The sequence below is a fragment of the Sorex fumeus genome, unplaced genomic scaffold (assembly GCF_029834395.1).
Source record: "Sorex fumeus unplaced genomic scaffold, SorFum_2.1 ptg000034l, whole genome shotgun sequence".
Lineage (NCBI taxonomy): Eukaryota > Metazoa > Chordata > Mammalia > Eulipotyphla > Soricidae > Sorex > Sorex fumeus.
Window position 1 is genome coordinate 10714449 of NW_026606091.1, and position 19725 is coordinate 10734173.

The 19725-nt window shown below is 42.0% G+C and overlaps 1 protein-coding gene across 2 annotated transcripts in view; it reads right to left on the reverse strand.

Annotated features, from left to right (window-relative positions):
* The window catches only part of MLLT3 (MLLT3 super elongation complex subunit), a 325185-nt gene extending 307328 nt beyond the window's left edge, over positions 1-17857 (reverse strand). Inside the window, exons 1-2 of one of the 2 annotated variants that reach the window (XM_056117039.1) lie at positions 17579-17857; positions 15928-16108 (exon numbers count right to left, since the gene is read on the reverse strand). In XM_056117039.1, coding sequence (XP_055973014.1) covers positions 15928-16108; positions 17579-17590 — 193 coding nt within the window. In that variant the 5' untranslated portion in view covers positions 17591-17857. Of the gene's footprint in view, positions 1-15927; positions 16109-17071; positions 17225-17578 lie in introns of those variants that run through there. The other variant, XM_056117040.1, reaches the window with a different exon arrangement.
* Positions 17858-19725: the final 1868 nt, after the last annotated feature.

Consider the following 19725-nt stretch of genomic DNA (forward strand, 5'->3'; position numbering starts at 1 on the left):
CCAATCTTGCACTAGACTTTTTAGCAATTTCCCCATGAATATAAGCGATATTCATAATATCAATCTGTTCACAGTATATAGTGTTTCATAAAAAGCACAAAATTAATATAAATGTTATAAACACAATTAGTTTCGTAGTCTATACATTAAATATAAAACAAACACAGTCCTCCCACTGTTCATCGATTTGCTCGAGGGGACCCAGTAACGTCTCCATTTTTGAGAATTGTGTTACTGTGTTTGGCATATCGAATACATCATGGGTAGCTTGCCAGGCTTTGCCGTGCGGGCGAGATACTCTCGGGAGCTTGCCAGGCTCTCCAAGAGGGGCAGAGGAATCGAACCCGGCTCAGCCGGGCTGGTTGCACACAAGGCAAACGCCCTCGCCGCTGTGCTATCGCTCCAGCCCACATAAAATATAATTAAACCATTTTAATACTAAAATTTTTGTGTTTAATTATGTGTTAATTCTCTATCCAAAAAGGATTTCTTTCCTTCTCCTCACATAGAATTTTTGTCTTGACTTCAGTAACTATTTGGTACTTTTTATTTCTTTCAATTTAATATTTAACTTTTAAATTACATACAGACGACCAAACTAGACATGTCTTTATAGGTATATCACATTTATACTTACCACTATCATCCTGTATCTAAGAATGATAAATCATTTACTTATAGCCAATGTTTTTCACTTGGTTTTTGGTTTTGAGGACATACCCAGTGGTGCTCAGAGGCTACTTCTGGCAGTGCTGGGGCCTGGCGAGGTGCTAGGGATTGAGCCCAGGCCTCCTGAAAGCTAAGCATTTACTCTAGTCCTTCCAACCATACTCCTCAGGCCTGTAATGAATTTTTTTGTTTGTTTCTGTTTTGGGGACATACCTGGCAATGCTCAGCACTTATCCTGCTCTGTACTAAGAAATTACTCCTGGCAGTGCTTGGGGGACCAGATAGGGTGCCAGGGATCATACCAGGGTCAGTCATGTGCAAGGCAAATGCCCTACCCACTGTACTATCTCTCTAGCTGCAATCAATTTTTTTTTTAATTTTTATAAGTGAGACATCATGAGGTACAGTTGTAGACTTACAAATTTTTGTGTTTGTGTTTCAATTATACAATGATCAAATACCCATCCCTCCACCAGTGCCCATTTTCCACCACCATGGATAATATCCCCCCACCCCATCCCCTTATACCACCCTGCCTCTGTGGCAGGGCATTCCCTTTTGTTCTCTCTCTCCTTCTGGGTGTTGTGGTCAACTGCAATCAATTTTTAAAGTTAAATATAGGCTTGGGGGGTGGGCGCTGGAGCAATAGCACAGCAGGTAGAGCATTTGCCTTGCACGCAGTCGACCCGGGTTTGATTCCCAGCATCCCATATGGTCGCCTGAGCACTGCCAGGAGTAATTCCTGAGTGCAGAGCCAAGAGTAACCCCTGTGCATCACCAGATGTGACCCAAAAAGTAAAAAAAAAAAAAAAAGACTTTGGGAAATTTTCTAATACTACATAGCAAGGTAACTATAATAAAAGCAAAATTATACTTACCAAAACTTTAAACATCCCAAGTATTTAAAAAATGAATACAGTATTTCTACTAGACTAAAAGACTAGTAGAAATGGCTGCCTTTCCATTACAAAGATCTTATATGAGTCACTTATAAAATCAAGAATAAAATGATTTTACTATTTCAATAAAAAAAAAAGAATTTTGTTTTAAAAGGTAAGGAAAAAATAAAAAGGGAAAAATACAATTATGTTTCTCCCTAAAGCTTACCATCAATTCGGAGTAAATAGTCATATTAATATTATAGGAAAATACTCAAACAATATTGGGGTTAAATTTTCAAAAATTAAATATAAAAATGTTCTTTGAAGAACTCTTTCCTGCTGTGTCCCAAATGGGTTCACTTTTTTTAAAATGAAAAAGCTGATTTTAAAATATATCCATCTACACATTTAAATATCTAGTTTTTCTTTCACATAATAATGTGCACTTAAGGAAACTTGAAACAATTCAACACATTTTACAGATTATAGGAGTTTCCTTTTATCCCACTTTTCAGAGCTAATTTCTAACATCAGGTATAGTATTTTCTTCCCATCCTTTCAGTGTGTTTTTTTAATCTGTTACACAAATCTCAAAATGTGAGTAGAGATGAACAATTTTCCCCTTCTGATATAAAGCAAAAGTACTAAAATCAATGAAGGCAATCCCCAAAACAGCCTCTAAGAAAGAAACTATGCCAAATAATACTAACTAGAAGGCCGTATGTAGCTTTTCAACACAAGAAATTTCTCATTTACTTGCTTCTCATGCTTCTGTGTATTTTTTTATATATCCTTGGCTTAAGTCAGTCATAAAATAATTTTTCCACTGACCTATATGTTATGGAGCATATTACAAGTAAAGAGTGGAAGGGCACTTGCCTTTCAAGACAACTTCAATTAAGCATCTGAATTATTAACAGAAAATTCTGCAAGTATGTTGTGTGATCAAAGATTTTATCTACTTTCTTCCTACATGTCCAACTTTCCAATTACTTCCAATTACTTTCCACTTACCATTCTACTGATGATAGAAATATTAGTTAACTGAAACATAATACTTCAGGAAAAGCACACTTAGAGACAAAATTTCAAGGTCTAGGCCAGAGCGCTAGTACAGAAGATAGAGCGCTTGTCTTGCACATGATCAGCCAGGGGTCAATCCCTGGCATCCCATATGGTCCCCCAAGCATGCCAGGAGTGATAAGCGAGCACAAAGCCAGGTGTAAGCCTAGTGCAATACCAAGAGTGACCCAAAAAAACAAAACAAAACAAAAAAAAAATCAAGGACTAACCTGTATATATGAAATACAAAAACAAAACCAAAAAAGCTGTCAACTTTTGTGGGGGAAAAAAAGCCAATGATTTCATGACAGTGACAAGAGTCATACTTGAAGAAGTTCAAATAAATAGAAAGCCCTGAATTCTCAGAAGGCTTTGACTGAGATACAGCATCTGACGGCTGATGTTAATAGCACCGATCTATTCAGAAAGCAACTTTCTCATAGTCAAAACTTAATCATCTATTTGTTAAAATTTTCGTGTTGTCTTCTATATCTGTTATTGCCATTAAGTCTCCTTTTACTGCTCATTCGCCATTTTAAAAAAGAAAATTGGGGACCAGAGAGAGAATACAGGGATTAAGGCACACACCTTGCTGGAACTCGACCCTATTTTGATCCCTGGACCCACCTTGTCCCTTATGCACCACAATGTGTGGCCCTGGAGACCTACCCCCACCTCATCACTGTGACCAGGTATTCCCAGCAGCACCACGGTGACAGCACAGCACAGCATAGCACCCTTGAGCTCACACACTGACCCATCTGGAGGGTGGCTGAGAATCCCTGGGAGAACCCCTCCAAAACAAAACTACAAAAGTAAAAATTCCCCTGAACTAAATGAGCATTCTTTAATTTTTTTCCTCCCAAAATATCATTCTAAGGCTGGGAGATAGATCTCAATAGACTGGCAGATAAGCTTTACATTCATGAGTACTGGGCTCAGTCCAAAGTACCACATGGTCCTCTGAGCACTGAGCCAAGAGTAGCTCCAATTACCACAGGGTGTGGTGGAAAAACCAGAAACAAACCAAAGACCATTTTCAACTTCCTATACTCTTGGAAAGGGAAAAATCAAAATATGGCAGTGCATAGCTATTGCCAGGAATGGTAATCAATATACACTTGATATTTAATAAGTGGTAGTTATTTGGCTATTGTAAAAATACTATATCAATAACACACAGGCTATCTTTTTAAAAATTAAATAAAAATGTTTCAGAACTGTTAAAGACTTTGGGGTTTAATCAAACATATCCCTTCTATGTCTGAGGCCAGAGCCTTTTCTACTATACTGCTAAACACTGCTCTGACAGAGGAATATATCTAACTTCTATTTTTAAAGCTAAAAGCCTACTTGCATTTTGTGGAGTCAGGGTGTTCACACTGTTTTATGTTGTGGTGCCAGGCATTGAATCCAGGTCTCATGTATGCAAGAAATGCACTTTACCACCCTGCCCTTCAGGGATTTAGTTACAAAGAATGAAAAAAAAAGACCTAGTCAGTTCTCTAAAATTTATGTTGAGCTTCTTTAAATCACTTCACTTAATCACTTAACTTCCCGTTAGTCGTCGATTTGCTCGAGCAGGCGCCAGTAACGTCTCCATTTGTCCCTGTCGCGCTTCTTTAAAACCACCCAAAAAGGGGACTGAGCAATAGTGCAGCTGGTAGGGTGTTTGCCTTGCACATGGTTGATCCATGTTCAATCCCTGGCATCCTTATGGTCCCCTAAGCACCAACTAGGAGTAAGTCCTGAGTGCAGAGCCAGGAGTAAACCCTAACTACTGCCGGTTTTGCTCCAAAACAGAAACAAATGCACCCAAAATGGGTGAATAAAGAATAAGGCTGAAAAGCTTAAAAAGAAGAAAAGTTTCTTTCTGCCTATCACAGGCAGTCTCAAAATAGTTAAAAAATTTGATTCCCAGTGGTGGACATGTTTTTTGCTAAATTCAGGTGGTGCTTCTATTTATGAAAAATCAATTATTAGAGGTACAGAAGAATCTGTCTTTATATTATGTTACAAAAACTTAGTTGACAGTAATTCCATCAAAGGTTTGAATAATGGGGCTGGAGGAACAGCACAGCATGAAGGGCATTTGCTTTGCACGCAGTCAACCCAGGTCCAATCCCCGGCATCCCATATGGTCCCCCAAGGAGTAATTCCAGAGTGCAGAGCTAGGAGTAACCCCTGAGCATTGCCAGTTATGACCCAAAATGAAAAAAAATATTTAGTAGTAACTACAATAATATAGGTCCCATTTCAACTGATATATACCTCTAATGCCACAGTAGCACTGTAGCACTGTCCTCCCGTTGTTCATCGATTTGCTTGAGCAGGTACCAGTAATGTCTCATGACAAATTGTGAGACTTGTTGTTGCTGTTTTTGGCATATCGATTACGCCACAGGGAGCTTGCCAGGCTCTGCCATGTGGGCTGGATATTCTTGGTAGCTTCCTGGGCTCTCCAAGAGGGACCGAGGAATTGAACCCAGGTGGGCCTTGTGCAAGGCAAATGACCAACCCATTGTGCTATCACTCCAGCCCAAGGAACCAGAAAGGAACCAGAAATAGACAAGAGATGGGTGCCACAGAACCCAGGCTTCATGTGATGTAGAAATAAGCTTTTTCTGCTTCCACTTCTTCTGTGCCTCTACAGAAAGTCATAAAACAGGGGTCGGAACTATAGTACAGTGTATAGGGCACTTGCCTTACATGAAGCTGATCCAGTTTGATCCTAGCAAACAACATGTGGTCCCCTGAACACCTCCAGGAGTTGTCCCTGAGGGCAAAGCCAGGAATAAAACCCTGTTTTGATGTTGCCCAAAGATAAACAAAAACAAGAATCTTGATAAGACAATGTAACTATAACATTCCTAATAACATATTCCACTCTAAAAGCTACCAAATTTCAAGAGGTTAAACTCTCTTTCAACAGAGACACAGTTCAACCCATGAGAGCACATGCTTTTACTCAGGGGAGATCTGGGTTCAAGCCCCAGCACCATATAGTCACTGAAATTGTTTCCGGAGTGACCCAGGTTGGAAGTAGCCCCTGGACATTCCTGGGTGTGCCCAAAACCCAGAAAAGAAACAAAGAAAAGAAGCTTATGATGCAGGATTAAAGGCAGAAGTAAAAACAAAGGAGGGTAACTGAACAGAAAATGTAGGGGGCGAAGTGGTAGTACAGCAGGTAAGGCATTTGCTTTGCACATGGCCTACCCAGTTCAATCCTTGGCACCCCACTGGGTCCTCCGAGCCTGCCAGGATTGGTCCCTGAGCACAGAGTTCGTCAGAAGCCCTGAGTATCACTGGGACTGGCCCAAAAACCAAAAAGGGAAAAAAAAAAACTTTCATTATTCAGCAAATCACATTAAAGGTGAAAGGCAGGGATGATAAAATAAACCTACAATGAGCCTTGCTTTTAATTTGACATATTATAAAACATTTATCAAACAAATAAATACTTGAAACAGTCTGATGCTAATCTCCTTTGACAGGTCCTGGAGGAGGAGACAGAAGTGGCGCATAAAACCTACCTGTAAAACTTAAAGGCATGGAGCAAATTAAATTTACACTCTGGGGCATGTAAATCTCCCTAATCTCTGAGGTGCTATTGGTATTACAAACATTTTAGGAAATCATTCATGTATATTTTGCTGCCTTTTTTTTTTTTTTGCTTTGTTTTGTAGTGTTTTAGTAGGGTTTGGATTTAGGGGAACCCAGAAGTGCTCAAAGCTTACTCCTGGCTCTGTGCTCAAGGATCATTCCTGCTGGGGCTCAAGGGACTATATAGAAGCCAGGGAAGAAACCTAGGTCTGTCGCATTCGAGGCCTATAGTACCCTGCCCACAGTACTCTGGCCCCTATTTCGCTTCTTAAAAAATCAATGCATACACACAGCATTTGGTCTGGTTTTGATGAGAAAAATCACAATTTTTCATGGAAAGGGATCAAGGGGGGAGAGAAAAAATTTACTTTTGGCAAAATTAATATTTTAAATTTTATCTATCTCTAAGAATATCAATCTTCCACATAGGAAATAGCTCTAATTAAAATCAATTGGTAATCTGTATAATCATTTAAGAGTATTACTTTAAGTAAACAAATCTCAGAATTAAATTTAAGACAGAAGACAATTTTCTTTGATAAAAAATGATACTGTATTTGGCCTTATCCAAAATTCTTTTTGCTTTCTATTACATACCTGCAAAATCACAAAATGCTAACCTAATCTTCTTTAAAAATTCAGTGATAATAGTCTTCCTCAGGTCTCAAATCACTGCAAACTCATCACACTTCAGTTTTTAAAATTAGGTCAAATAACATTATTTCTTAAAAGAATTTTCTGTAACCTTCCTGAAATTGCAACTACTATGAAAGGCCAAGGTAAAAATATCAGGAACTAAATATTACTATTGAGTAACCATTTTTTTCCGAGTGATTCACCCTCCAAGGAAAACCTTAAATTAATCCATAAAACAAATTAAATTTTGCCCCAAAGTTGCAATAGAACCTTTTCTTTTAAGCGGTATCAACCATGATTACCACCACTTAATTAAACCCTATATCACAACCACAAAAGCAGTTATTGCTGAACATGTCTGCTAATGTAAGTGAATAATTACTTGATGTTTGAAATGTAAACATTTACCACCATTTATTATTAGTTATCTTCGCACCAGCACACTTGTGACTCATTGTGTCTATACCCAAGATCACTTCACATTTCTAGGCTTCTGACTAAAAGTAAAATGAGAGGGTAAACAAAGATGAAGAATCTCAAGTGTCCTTTCCAGCTCTAACAGACACAAGCATATTGAAGGCAGGGACTTCCTCTTCCCTTTATTTCATGTCTCCTCTAGTCCTTTTACTATAACCAGCAAGTATAAAATATGTTGGTTAAGTACATTACTATGCCCACAAATTATATTCTTAAACAAAACCTCAAAAACCAGAGAGAAAAACAAAATAGAATAGATCAATTTGACAAAATTAAAGACTTGCCTATGACAAAAGATACTGTACATTAAACTCTAAGAAAAAGGAAACACGTCTATAAAACAAGAAACAAAGGAGTAACATCCTACAAATTAAAAAATGACTAACAAACCAAAAGTTTGAGGGGGTATTTTTTTTGTTTGTTTTGTTTGCAGGCCACACCTGGCAATGCTCAGGGGTTACTCCTGGCTCTGCACTCAGGAATCACTCCTGGCCATGCCCAGGAGACCATAAGGGATGCTGGAAACTGAACCCTGGTCTGCTGCATGCAAGGTGGGCACCTTGTACTATTGCTCTAACCCCACCAAAGTTTGTTTTTAGAAAGACAAAAAGATATTTTTCACAGGGGAAATCCAGAGGGTCAGCAAACATATGGAAAATGCTCAGTCCAAGGAACCAAAGAAATGCAAATGAAGACACCAAATTTCAACCAAATATCTGCACTGTCCTCCCATTGTTCACCGATTTGCTCAAGCAGACAAAAGTAGCCTCTTACAACAAATTGTGAGACTTCTTGTTACTGTTTTTGTTTTGTATGTTGTGTGGGTTTTTTTGTTGTTGTTGCTTTTTGGGTCACACCTGGCGATGCACAGGGGATACTCCTGGCTCTGCACTCAGGAATTACTCCTGGCCATGCCCAGGAGCCCATAAGGGATGCTGGAGATTAAACCTTGGTCTGCTGCATGCAAGATGGGCACCTTGTACTATTGCTCTAACCCCACCAAAGTTTGTTTTTAGAAAGACAAAAAGATATTTTTCACAAGTCAATACAGGGGAAGTCCAGAGGATCAGCAAACATATGGTGCAGGTTCAATCCCCCTGCACCCTGTGTGGCCCCCTGAATCCCACAGGAGTGATCCCTGAGTATGGAGCCAGGAATAAGCCCTGAGCACAGCTGGGTGTGGCCACAAAATGGACAACAACAACAACAAAAGAACATGTTCTGAAATTTAACAGTGGCAATAACTGCACAACCTTGTGAATATGCTAAAAATCACTGTGTTTTACATGTTAAAGAGGTGAATCTTCAGGTACATGACATACCTGCACTGCAAAAACTGAGTCACAAGTATGATATTCTGCATGAAGATTTTAGAGTACAATATGCAATACTTGTAGCAATAAAAATGTGAAACATAAGTGCAACATAAGTGTATGAAAGATGAAGAGTTCAAAGAAATAGCAAGAAGCACTAAAAATAATTAGCTGCATCTGTAATTTCCTAACATCAAGTCATACATTTGATAACTGTTCATTTTTGGTAATGGTTATATAAATGTTTGTTATATCCTTCCTTTGTAATCTCTGGTATTTTTGGTTGAGAAATATAAAAAGTGGCAACAATGGGTACAAAAACTGCACATTACGAGTCAAACGGTAAAGCTTATACATATGCAAGATATGTGGCATTACTAATCAAATAACTGCAAATAAAAATCAGGTCTCAGGTCTCTTTTCATCTAGCAAAATGGCAAAGGTTTGGAAAAAAAATTACATTCCACTATTGGCAACCATTGAAGCTTTGAAGCCCCTGGGAAATTATACATTAATACAATCTTTTTTGAAAGGAAGTTTGGTAGTACATAGTAAAATATAAAATCCATATAACTTTACTCAACTAAATCACTTCTGAAAATTTCACATAATAAAATTATTACCAAACATAAAAATGATTGCCAAAAATGTTCATCATAGCATTATTCCTAACAAATTATGACTGAGAATAATTTAAACGTTCAAATAAAACACCATAAATCCATATTCAAGATATCATAAAATTCAGAATTTAAAAAAATATATAAAATCCTCTATATAGCACAGTGGGTAGGGCGTCCGCCTTACAAGCGGCCAACATGGCCGACCCGAGTTCGATTCCTCCACCCCTCTCGGAGAGCCCGGCAAGCTACCGAGAGTATTCGATATGCCAGACACAGTAACAACAAAGTCTCCAATGGAGACGTTACTGGGCCCGCTCGAGCAAATCGACGATCAACGGGAGGGCCTTTACTTTACTTTACTTTACTATATTTCATGAAGATAAGTATACTTCTCTCTGCTTTCTTCCATTATTAGAAGTATCCCCAGCATACAAGAAGCTCCAAACACTTGTTGAATAATTTGCATTATTATCTATGCGTATACATAAAAATGTTTACCAAAACATTAGTTATCTGTAAAGATTTTCAAGCTATTCCTTTCTCAGCATTTCTATCATTTTATTTTTCTACAATAACATACCAGGAAATCAGAAAATTTCCACATTTTAGACCCACAAAAGCAATTTAGTAGTAGAGATAATTTATAATAGATAGCTTGAAAATATAAGGGTGAAGTCTAAGTTTCATGGAAGACCACTGGAAGAAAATTTTAAACCAACAGAAAAATAATGAAAAAACTTTACAGTAAAATTATGAAAGCAATTGCTACTCTGACCTGTCAACCTAACAAAGCTAAGTTTAATGAGACTCCCCTTAAGTAATAAATGTAAAATGATTCTGCATTAATGAAGATAAAACACCTGAAAGCAGAAGTGATATAAACTATAACCATTAAATTTGACTTTGGATTTTCCTTTTCTAAAGAAAAACTGTTCCTGGCTACACTGGAATTTAATTACGCATATACCTAGGAAGATTTGTCTTTTCTCTTACCATTATGTTAGTGTTTATACTGACAACAATTATAATAGTTCTATTTAAAAAAAAAAACACTTTTACATCAATAGCACAATTACCTATGCCAGGTTTGTTTATTTGTTTGCTGTTTGGGGGACCACACCCTGCTGTGTTCAGGACATAATCTGATTCTGAGCTCAGGGATCATTCCCGGCTGGGTTACATAAACTGTGTATCTGGCTCCATACAAAGCAAGTACCTTACCCACTGGACTATCTATCTCTTGAGTCCTATGTGCCAGGTTTTATGTTCAATATTTTATATCTTACTATAATAGTTTCTCTGATTGTTATCCAGGGACCTGAGGATCCCAAGACCTTTTATACTCCCATTCACTCACAAGTGAGTTTTCCATAGGCTATATGATTTGTAATAACATAAGAGATTAAATATAGGAAACACTTCAGAGGACCGATTTATCTTAATAAACAAAACATTAAAGAGATCTTCTCTTTTTTTTTCTTTAGAAGTATTTTTCTTTTAAATAGTTATTTGTAGTTAACATGTAATGGGTAGAGCACTGTTATCTTTAATACATGATTATCTTAATACAGGATAAAATGTCCTAGGCTTAGTTTCTAGTATATATTAATAAATATAAATTTCATAAGATGCCCTTCGGAGTTCTCAATTTTTAAGTGCATAAATGGATCTCATTAAGATCAGTTTGAGAATAGCTGGTTCATTTTAATCCTCAGCTTTGTGAGGTAGTATAATATTCTATCATCATTCCCATAACAATGAAAGCCCATTTGAAAAAATGGATAGAAATAACCAACCCAAGTACATACCTGAATCTCTTATCCAAACCCTAACTCCTCTCCCTCTCCACTGAGCAACAATATCCATCCAAAAAAGGTAAAGATCACTTTTAGATTATGCTAACCCATGTCTAAAAAAAGCAATATTTTATCTATATTGGATCTTCACTCTTTTCCTTTCATCTTTAAAAAAGATGTATGTATGGCAGGCTTATTATAATATTTAAATATAAGTTCTAACTTCAGTTTAAAAATTAACTACCACAAAAATATGACTTTCTATCTCTGCCTATACCATAAGCTCCTACTAAATTGCTAAATGTCTAGTGCCTGCTCATCCAGAATACATTTCTTTATAAACACACACACACACACACACACACACACACACAATACTTTCTTATCTATATAAGCACATTTTATAAATGTGGTCACATGATTTAACAACCTGCCTTATTTTAATATCTCTTGAAGATCTTTGTGAATCTACAGCTCAATTTATCCCCCTTTCATAAACAACCATATAGCTTAACTGTACACCCAAGTGAAATTCTCTATATTACTTGTTTCCAGGTATTTAGTATTAAAAAAGTTGTAAGACTGGAGAGAAAGCTCAGTGAGCTGAAGTGTATGCTTTGCTCGTGTGAGCCCTGGGTTCCCTCCCTAGTACCACCAAGAACAACACTTGAATACTATTGGACATGACCCGAAAAAATAAATAAGTCACCAAAAATATGCCTTATCTTTGAGTAGTGGTAAAGTCGTATGTGTTAGAAAATTCCTAGGAGTAAAACTGCTGGATAAGAGGATTTTAAACATTAAAACTGGGGCCAGAGAGATAGTATAACTGGCAGGGAGCTTGCTCTGCACACAGTTCACCCAGGTTTGATCCCTGGCACCCCACAGGTTCCCCTGAACTCTGCCAGAAACCACTGGTATGGCCCAAAATCAAAGAAAAAACAAAACATTAAAACTAATTCATGGACAAGAGCCATTGCGTAGTGGGTAAGGCATTTGCTTTGCACTCTCTCAATCCGAGTTCAAGCCCCAGAAACAAATGTTCCCCTAAACCCCACCAGGAGTAATCCCAGAATGAGCCTCAGGAATAAAAGTCCAGAGCACCACTGAGTGTGACCCCAAAACAAACCAAAAAACCCTGTAATTCAGTTTGCCAAATTGCTTTGTAAAATATTCATGCACAAATTACATTTTCACTAATGGCAGATGAGTTATCTCCAAATTTCATTTTAAGAATCCTGAAAAATTATACTGCTTCAAAATACATTAGAATCTGCATAAATCTTATAACACTTTCTCTCAGAATAATCACTCATCTTTAATTTTACTTAAATCTTTATATAATTCAAGAGAAAACATTCTGGATGCAAACACATCTTCAGCTAACAAGTCCTCAAATTTTAGGTATCTTCATAACTATGTCATCCAAATTATTTCCAAAAAATTATTTAACAAATCAAAAATACATAATAAAGCTAGCTAATACATTTAAAAGAAAGTTTGGTGGGAATTTACGATGTTTTATCTGCCCACTCAAGTACGAAGGCCACAAATAAAAAAAACTATCAATTCATAGCAGTGGCCAAATTAGCCTACATGAAATAATAAGGAACAGATTTCATATCATAAATGTCAAAGGAACGAATTGCAACAGTAAGGAGAGCTATAATTGAAAAGAAAGTTCACTCAAATTCACATCAGACTGAAAATGAAAACATTAATATTTTAAATGGAATGTTTTGAATGTAACTATTCATTTCAGTCATATCAGGCTATTATAAATCTTTGGCATAATAAATATGGCAATTTTTTGCAAGTAGATAATTTAAAAATGCATTATACTCTGACCTGTCTTTTCTGTAAAAATTAACAGGCACTCTAGGCTTCACTATTACATCAAACTCTCTTTGCTTGGACTTTACACTAGCAGTTTTACATTGAAAGTGTTGAACACATCTTTGGGACATAGTAAAACCTCATTAATTCACATCTTACTAGCTCAATTCTGGAATCGTATACATAATTCTCATTAGGTAACAAGTTGAAGAGATCATAATTTCTTCCTCTACAATACTATTCCTCTATAATATTACTGTGAAATAAAGAAAATCAACCTGAAAATCATTTGGTTTTTCCAATTGAAGACTTATGAAAACTAAGCATTCATCTATCTTCATGACAGAATAGTTCATCCTCAGTTCTGTGATTCATCCTTGTTTATCAACTACTACTAGAGTGAATGTGATATAACGTTTTAATAGACATTTATAGCCATTTACATTTCTCTTAACTATCTTATAACTTGTATTTTTCACAAAGCCATTTTTTGCAGTTTCTCTCATTTCCAGTTTTATCACTTACAGATTTGCAAGATCACAAATATAGCACCTGAAAATACACAAGAAGTTCATGTCAAACTACTTGTCATTCTTATTCTGTTTTTACTCTTATCAGCTTAAGTGACCTTGTAAACCATAATATGTCATCTCTGGATTAAGCGGCAAGTTTGGTGTTATTTAAACTTTCGAGTAACTATTCCCAGTGAACAGAGAAACCTTCTCCTGCAATCTGAATCATGTGTAATTACAATATGACAAGGTCTCTCCTGGGCTACGTTAAGCTGGCATTTTTCCCAGGACTTGTCACATCATAGGAAGCGCACATACAAATAAAAATCCAAAAATAAACATTTTTAAACAATGACTTATAGACTACGTAAAGAAACTCCACAGTTGAGAATCAAAATTGAAGAGCCAAACCAACCCGCAGACTTGCCTCATTAGAGCCATCTGAGAGGGTATCAGTGTGTGATCAGGCAGCTTACCATACCTAGCAACCACTCCCAGGTGTGGGCAGCACCCTTGGGCCCTCAGGCTGGACAGAATATCATTAAGTGTGTGTGTGGGGGGCAGTCAACATCACTGCATACACCCACTGAAACCCAGAAACAAAGGTTAAATATGGAGAAGTTAATCATCTCTAATTTCATAATGCTACTTCATTGACCATTAAGACACCTATACAAATTTACCTTAAGAGCTACATTTTCTGCCAACCAACTTAATTTTTTTAATACCATAATGAATACTCAGTCTTTTGGTTGTTAACTGTTCTTCATCGCAAAGTGAACAGCAACCAAATTGTCCTAATAGCGTATATCAAGGATCTTAGAAGGTGGTTTCTTTTGTTTAAATTCCTCTATGGCCACTCTAGAGACACATGGAGAAGCGAGAGCAAGATTCCAGGAGCATCATTTCCAGCCTGTACAGTGACAGAAACTCATCTCTTTCACAGTTCTGAAAGTATGAAGTATATTATCTCTGGCTGCATTTTCATGTAAGATGCTAGCAAAATCCAAATGCAATTTCCTATAAGAAATGCGTCTTTCCAACGCTCTTTGAGAAGCTGGTTCATTTATTGAGCATTACAGCCAAACCCATCAAATTTCAACTGTTCAAGTTTTGTCAGAGAAGTATAAAACAAATCACTAAAGACAAAACATACAACCCTGGGTGCCATTCCATGGGCTCTGGGAACAAAAACTAAGCACCAACACTAACCTCTGCCACCTCTAAGGCGCACAGCATTTCTCCTTTCTTTATTCAGTCCCTGAATGCTCAATAATTTCCACATAGCTCTAAGCAGAAAGGATTTATTATGATGTTACTCTAAGAAACTGCAGGACTTCTAGATGCCAATAAAGATTACGGATCAAATGGAAGATAACTACTAACCATTGTGTCGACTTAGATAAATAAACCTGCTCACAAACAAAGCACCTTATTGTATTTGTACTGTTACCTCCGCTAATCCAACTAAAACAACCAGACAGTAGCTTTGCAGAGGCTGAAGGGAATAGAAATCGAGATTTCTCCAGTTCACTTTAGATTTCTTTTGAAACAACACCGTGTTTCTTTTTCACGCCCCTCCCCTCCCCACGCTGCCCCCCAAACGGTTCCTGTTCTTTATGCGAAATGTTTGGGACCTCAGAGGCTGAGGTGGATTATTATGCAAACTCAACACCCAGACTCCAAACCAAGGTGGGGCAGGTCTGAAGCCCAAGGCAAGACAATACGGTTCCTCTAAAACTTCGCTTCGACCTTTGCAAGCAAGCACCTCTTCCCTGCTTAGCACATAAGGCACACGCCTGGCAAAGCGGCTCAGAAGCTAAGGAGCAATCAAATGCCATGGGGGGGTGGGGGGTGTCAAGCGATAAGTAAGTCCCCCATCTCCTCGCCCCCCCCCAACCAGACGTAAAACCCCGAGGGTGGGAGGCGGGGCGGCTAACCACACAGAGAGCAAAGTCTGGACGACTGATACCCACTGTCTCATATATAGGGAGGAAGGCAGAGGGGACCCCCAAAGAGAGTTGGAGAGACGTAACAATAATCACCTTCCCTGTATTCCTGGCGAATAACACAGGTAAAGGGCAGTTTCCCTGGGATAAAAAGACGCCGACTGTTTTTTCCTTTCCATCCCCACTCTCCAGCCCTCCAAACCCAACTACTAATTGCACCTTCCCCGCAGAACCCGCGGCTAACCCCCGAGGACCGGTGAGGGCTGGCTCGGCATAAATAAACACTCGACACCTGACGGTCCTTTCTCTGCGGTGACTTTCACGAAACCCGAGTGGTGCGCGCGCGCGCGCGGGCGCGGGCGCGGGCGCGGGCGGGAGCCCGAACCTGGCCCGGCGCGGCGCCGCGCACCCGGGTCCCGGGGCTCCGCCGGCGAGCGCGACGCGGGGGGGCGGGGAGAGGAGCAAAGGGGGAAGGGGAGGGGGGGACCGCCCGTGCCAAGCGATTGTTTCCTCCACCAGCCAAGACATTTTTTTTTTTTTGAGCCAGCGCCTTTTGTATTCCGGCCCTACCTCTTTTTGGCCTAGGGAAGCTTTCGTGCAAGTGGAAGACGACTTTCTCCACAAAGTGCTGTATGTTACTGTGCTCCGGGCCGCGCACGAACACCATCCAGTCGTGGGTGAAGCCCTCCACGGTGGGTTTCTTCCTCACCTGGGCGCGGTGCCCCAGCTCCAGCTTCACCTGCACGGCACACTGCGGGCAGGGGGAGGAGAGACAGCCGTGAACAACAGGAAGGCGGCCGTTCGGCACTCAGCGTTGCGCCTGACATTTTTTTTCCTCCTTCTTGAAACGCACATAAAAGGAAACAGCGGTGCCCTCTGCATCCACGTTGCATGCGCGTGGGCGCGCACACCCCCGCACCCCCCCCCCAAAAAAAAGAAACCCCACCCGGCCCGGCCGGGGCACCGCATCCACGCCGGCTAGGATTGTAACGGAATGTTACCCCCAGTCGGGAAAGGGGTCCAGGGGTCGGCAATGGGGGGGTGGGAGAAGAGGGAGAACACACTCTGCGACTACCCACACGACCACAAATGCATCGTAAACAAATTAAAAGACAATTAGGAGGCGATGCCGGCGCGGTTTCCCGGCGCGGAAGGGGAGGTAGCTGGAACCCCGAGAGGGGGTTTGTGAGAGCCCCCTCCCCGAAAGTACCGCGGCGACAGGCACACGCCGAGGAAGTCTTTGTGTACGTGTATGTGTGCGTGCGTGTGGAGCGCGGTGCCAGACGGAATGGAAACTACAAGCAGCCTCTCTGCTGATGGGCACAAACTCCGTGCTCTTACCACGGGGTTCGTGCACAACAAAAATGAGACGTCGCCACGCGCACACACACACACACACACACGCCCGCAGGCAAACACGCCGAGGCATCCATAACTTAAGGCACCCAGCACCACCCCCCCTCCCCGCGAAAAGCCCCACGCGATCCGCGAGGCCAGCCCAGCGGAGCCCCCGCAACACACTTCCAAGAGCCAAAGTGGCCCCAAAGTACCTCCCACCTCCCCCCAAAAATGAAATTCAGAACGGCGGGGCTGCAGGCGAACAGGCGCCGAGCCTCGCCTGCGCACAGCCCCGCGCGGGGGCAAAGTTGCGTGCGGCCCCGCCGCTGTCAGCCCGCACACTCCGGCTCACACACGCGCGCGGCGGAGAACGCACCATCGTAGTGGCCGCCGAGGCTGCTCGCCGCGTCCCCGGACTGTGCCCGCGGCTCCCGGCGGCGGCGGCGGCTGAAATATGGCTGAGTTATTATTCGCCTCCTTCCACCGTGTGTGTATGTATGTGTGTGTGTGTGTGTGTGTGAGTGCGCGCGTGTGAGCGAGAGTGCGCTTCTTGCGATTGCAAAGAGAGGAGAGGAGGGAGGGAGGCACGGGGGGGTGGAGGGGCGAGTGTGTTAGTGTGTGAGTGTATGTGTATGTGTGTATGTGTGTGAGCGCGCGCCGGGGTGGGGGGAGGGAGTGGAGCGGAGGCTGGGAGAGGCAGCAGCTCCCTGCAAGCCGTACCAACCTTTCTCTAATTGGAACCGCGGAGCGCTGGCGCTGTCTAGGCTGCGGCGGCGGCGCAGGGCGAGGGAGGAAAGGCGGGGGGTGGGGGTGGAGGGGACCGGGGTGGGGGGGTCTTTTATTATCTTTCTTTTCTTGCCTCCTTTTTTTTGCATGTACTTACCGAGCTAGCCATGCCTGGGGGCCCGGAGGTTTGCTGGGGTGTTGTGTGGTACCCCCCTCCCCCGCCCCCCTCAGCTGTAATTCATGAAGACGCTGCTATGAATGAGAGCGCGCCCAGGAGCGGAGGGTAGATGGCGGACATTCTCTGCCTTTTTCCCCCCGCGTTCGCCTGCTCGCTCGCTGGCTCGCTCGCTTATTAAACTCAGCCCCAAAAGCAAAAGCAGCAGCAGCAGCAGCAGCAGCAGCTCCAGGGCCAGAGGATGAGATTCCGGAGCATGCGCCGTGGCGCCTGACACCGGGGCTCGGAGCTGCACGGGGCGGAGGGAGGGCGAGCGGGCGGGGCGGAGCGCGCGGGGAGGCCGAGCGAGCCAGCCAGGGGGAGCTCGAAAGAGCCAATCACCGGCCTCCTCCCGAAACCCCGGCGGCCCGCACCGCCACACTGGAACGCCTCGCTTAAAGTAACAGGTTCCTGCTGGCCGGGTGGGGGAAGGTGGAGAAAAGGGCGGGGAGAGGGCGCTGGAGTCGGGGGAGCGGCCAGCTGGGGACCCACCCCAGCCCCTGTGTAAACTCCTCACGCCCTACAATAAAAAACGGATTAAAACTGCTGGAATGTAGCCACTGCCTAGAGCCCCCGGTAGCCGGGGACGGGTGTTAAATCAAGTCTTCGATGCTAGCTCGCTCGGGGAAGGGGGGGGGGGGGCGGGGGGGGGCGCCTTTCTCTTACTTTCCACCACGTCTTTTTGTGGTTTCTGTGCTGAAAAGGCAAAAGCTCACATTCAAACAAACTTAAGGGAAATGCCACCTGCAAACTGGCATCGGAAAGCGACTACTCTCACTGGCACGCATTTCTCCTGGCCCCTTTCCCGTTCACCACCCCCAATTCCCCGTTGGGAGGGGGGACATGGATATACACTTATAGATGTATAGATATATGTATGCATATCCTAAACGAAATGAACCAGAGAGGGACACGCAAGAACGCTATTTCCTTCTACGGAATCGCCTCCGGGTTGGCAGTCCTGGGCTGGGAGGCGTCACAAAGCGGTGCCCAGGTGAAAGCGAGACACCTGGGAATGCCGGATGCAGCTCCTCCGGGAACCGAATTGGAGTTGTTTTCTTCGAGAGGTTTCCCCTCCTGACAATCTGCGGGGTTGCATCAGAACCTGGACTGCAGTCCTCTGAGGACCCCGGGGCAATTGGGAGTCTTAAAATAGCAGATAAAGTTAATACTGGCTGTAATGTGCATAAATTGGATTATAATCTTTAAACGTATTGGTGACAGTCAACGTAATCCATCTCTGGATATTCATCTGCTTATGCCCCCGGGTGACAACCAGTCTCTGGAGTGATCACAAAGGCGCGCTCCTACGAAAGTTCCCACCCGGGGTGCATTTGGTCTCGGTGGCCCCGAGAAAAGAGCGTAGCCACGCGTGGGGAGGGAGGAGGAGGGCTGAAGAGTTTCCTTTAGCAAAGCAGACACCCTTTACAGAGGAAACGGATAAGATCTACGATTGATTTGAAAGTGAAAGATGGGTGTAACTTTGGTTGTTAAAGATCCTAGCGTCTGCTAGTTCCTGTCCCTTTCTTGCCGTCTTTATCTTCTTTGCTCCCTCTTTCCCCTGCCTCTCAAATCCTGCCTACGTTTTCCTTTGGCTGCTTCCGCCCCTCCCTCACCTCTGCGAATTTATCTATCCTCTTTCTGGCTCAACTTTCTGCCTTTCTTCTTTTTCTTTTCTTTTCCTTAAAACTCTGAAAACACATCGTCTCTGCCCTTGGATTCAAGAGAGAAGTGTATAGGCAAAAGAAAATTACCTGGACATTTTGTTTTATTTTTAAATTCTCCCAACTTACCACTAAATGGTAAATGAGTCAGATCAGACCACTCTGAGTTTCCTTCACTTCCAATCCAACAAGTTTCCAATTTAAATGATTTAAATGCCTAGAAAAGATATTTCACTGTGCCCCATTTACTATCAAGAAAACTCCTTAGGATTAAGGACCCCAATTAGCCCCCACCTGCCTGGAGTGTGGAGCACTAGGAGAAGCGTTTTTAATCCAAGTCCTTGGGCTTGGGTTAGATTTCTCCATTTTCCCACGTATACACTAACGCATGTCCATGTATAATGCCAATTTACATTCACATAGACA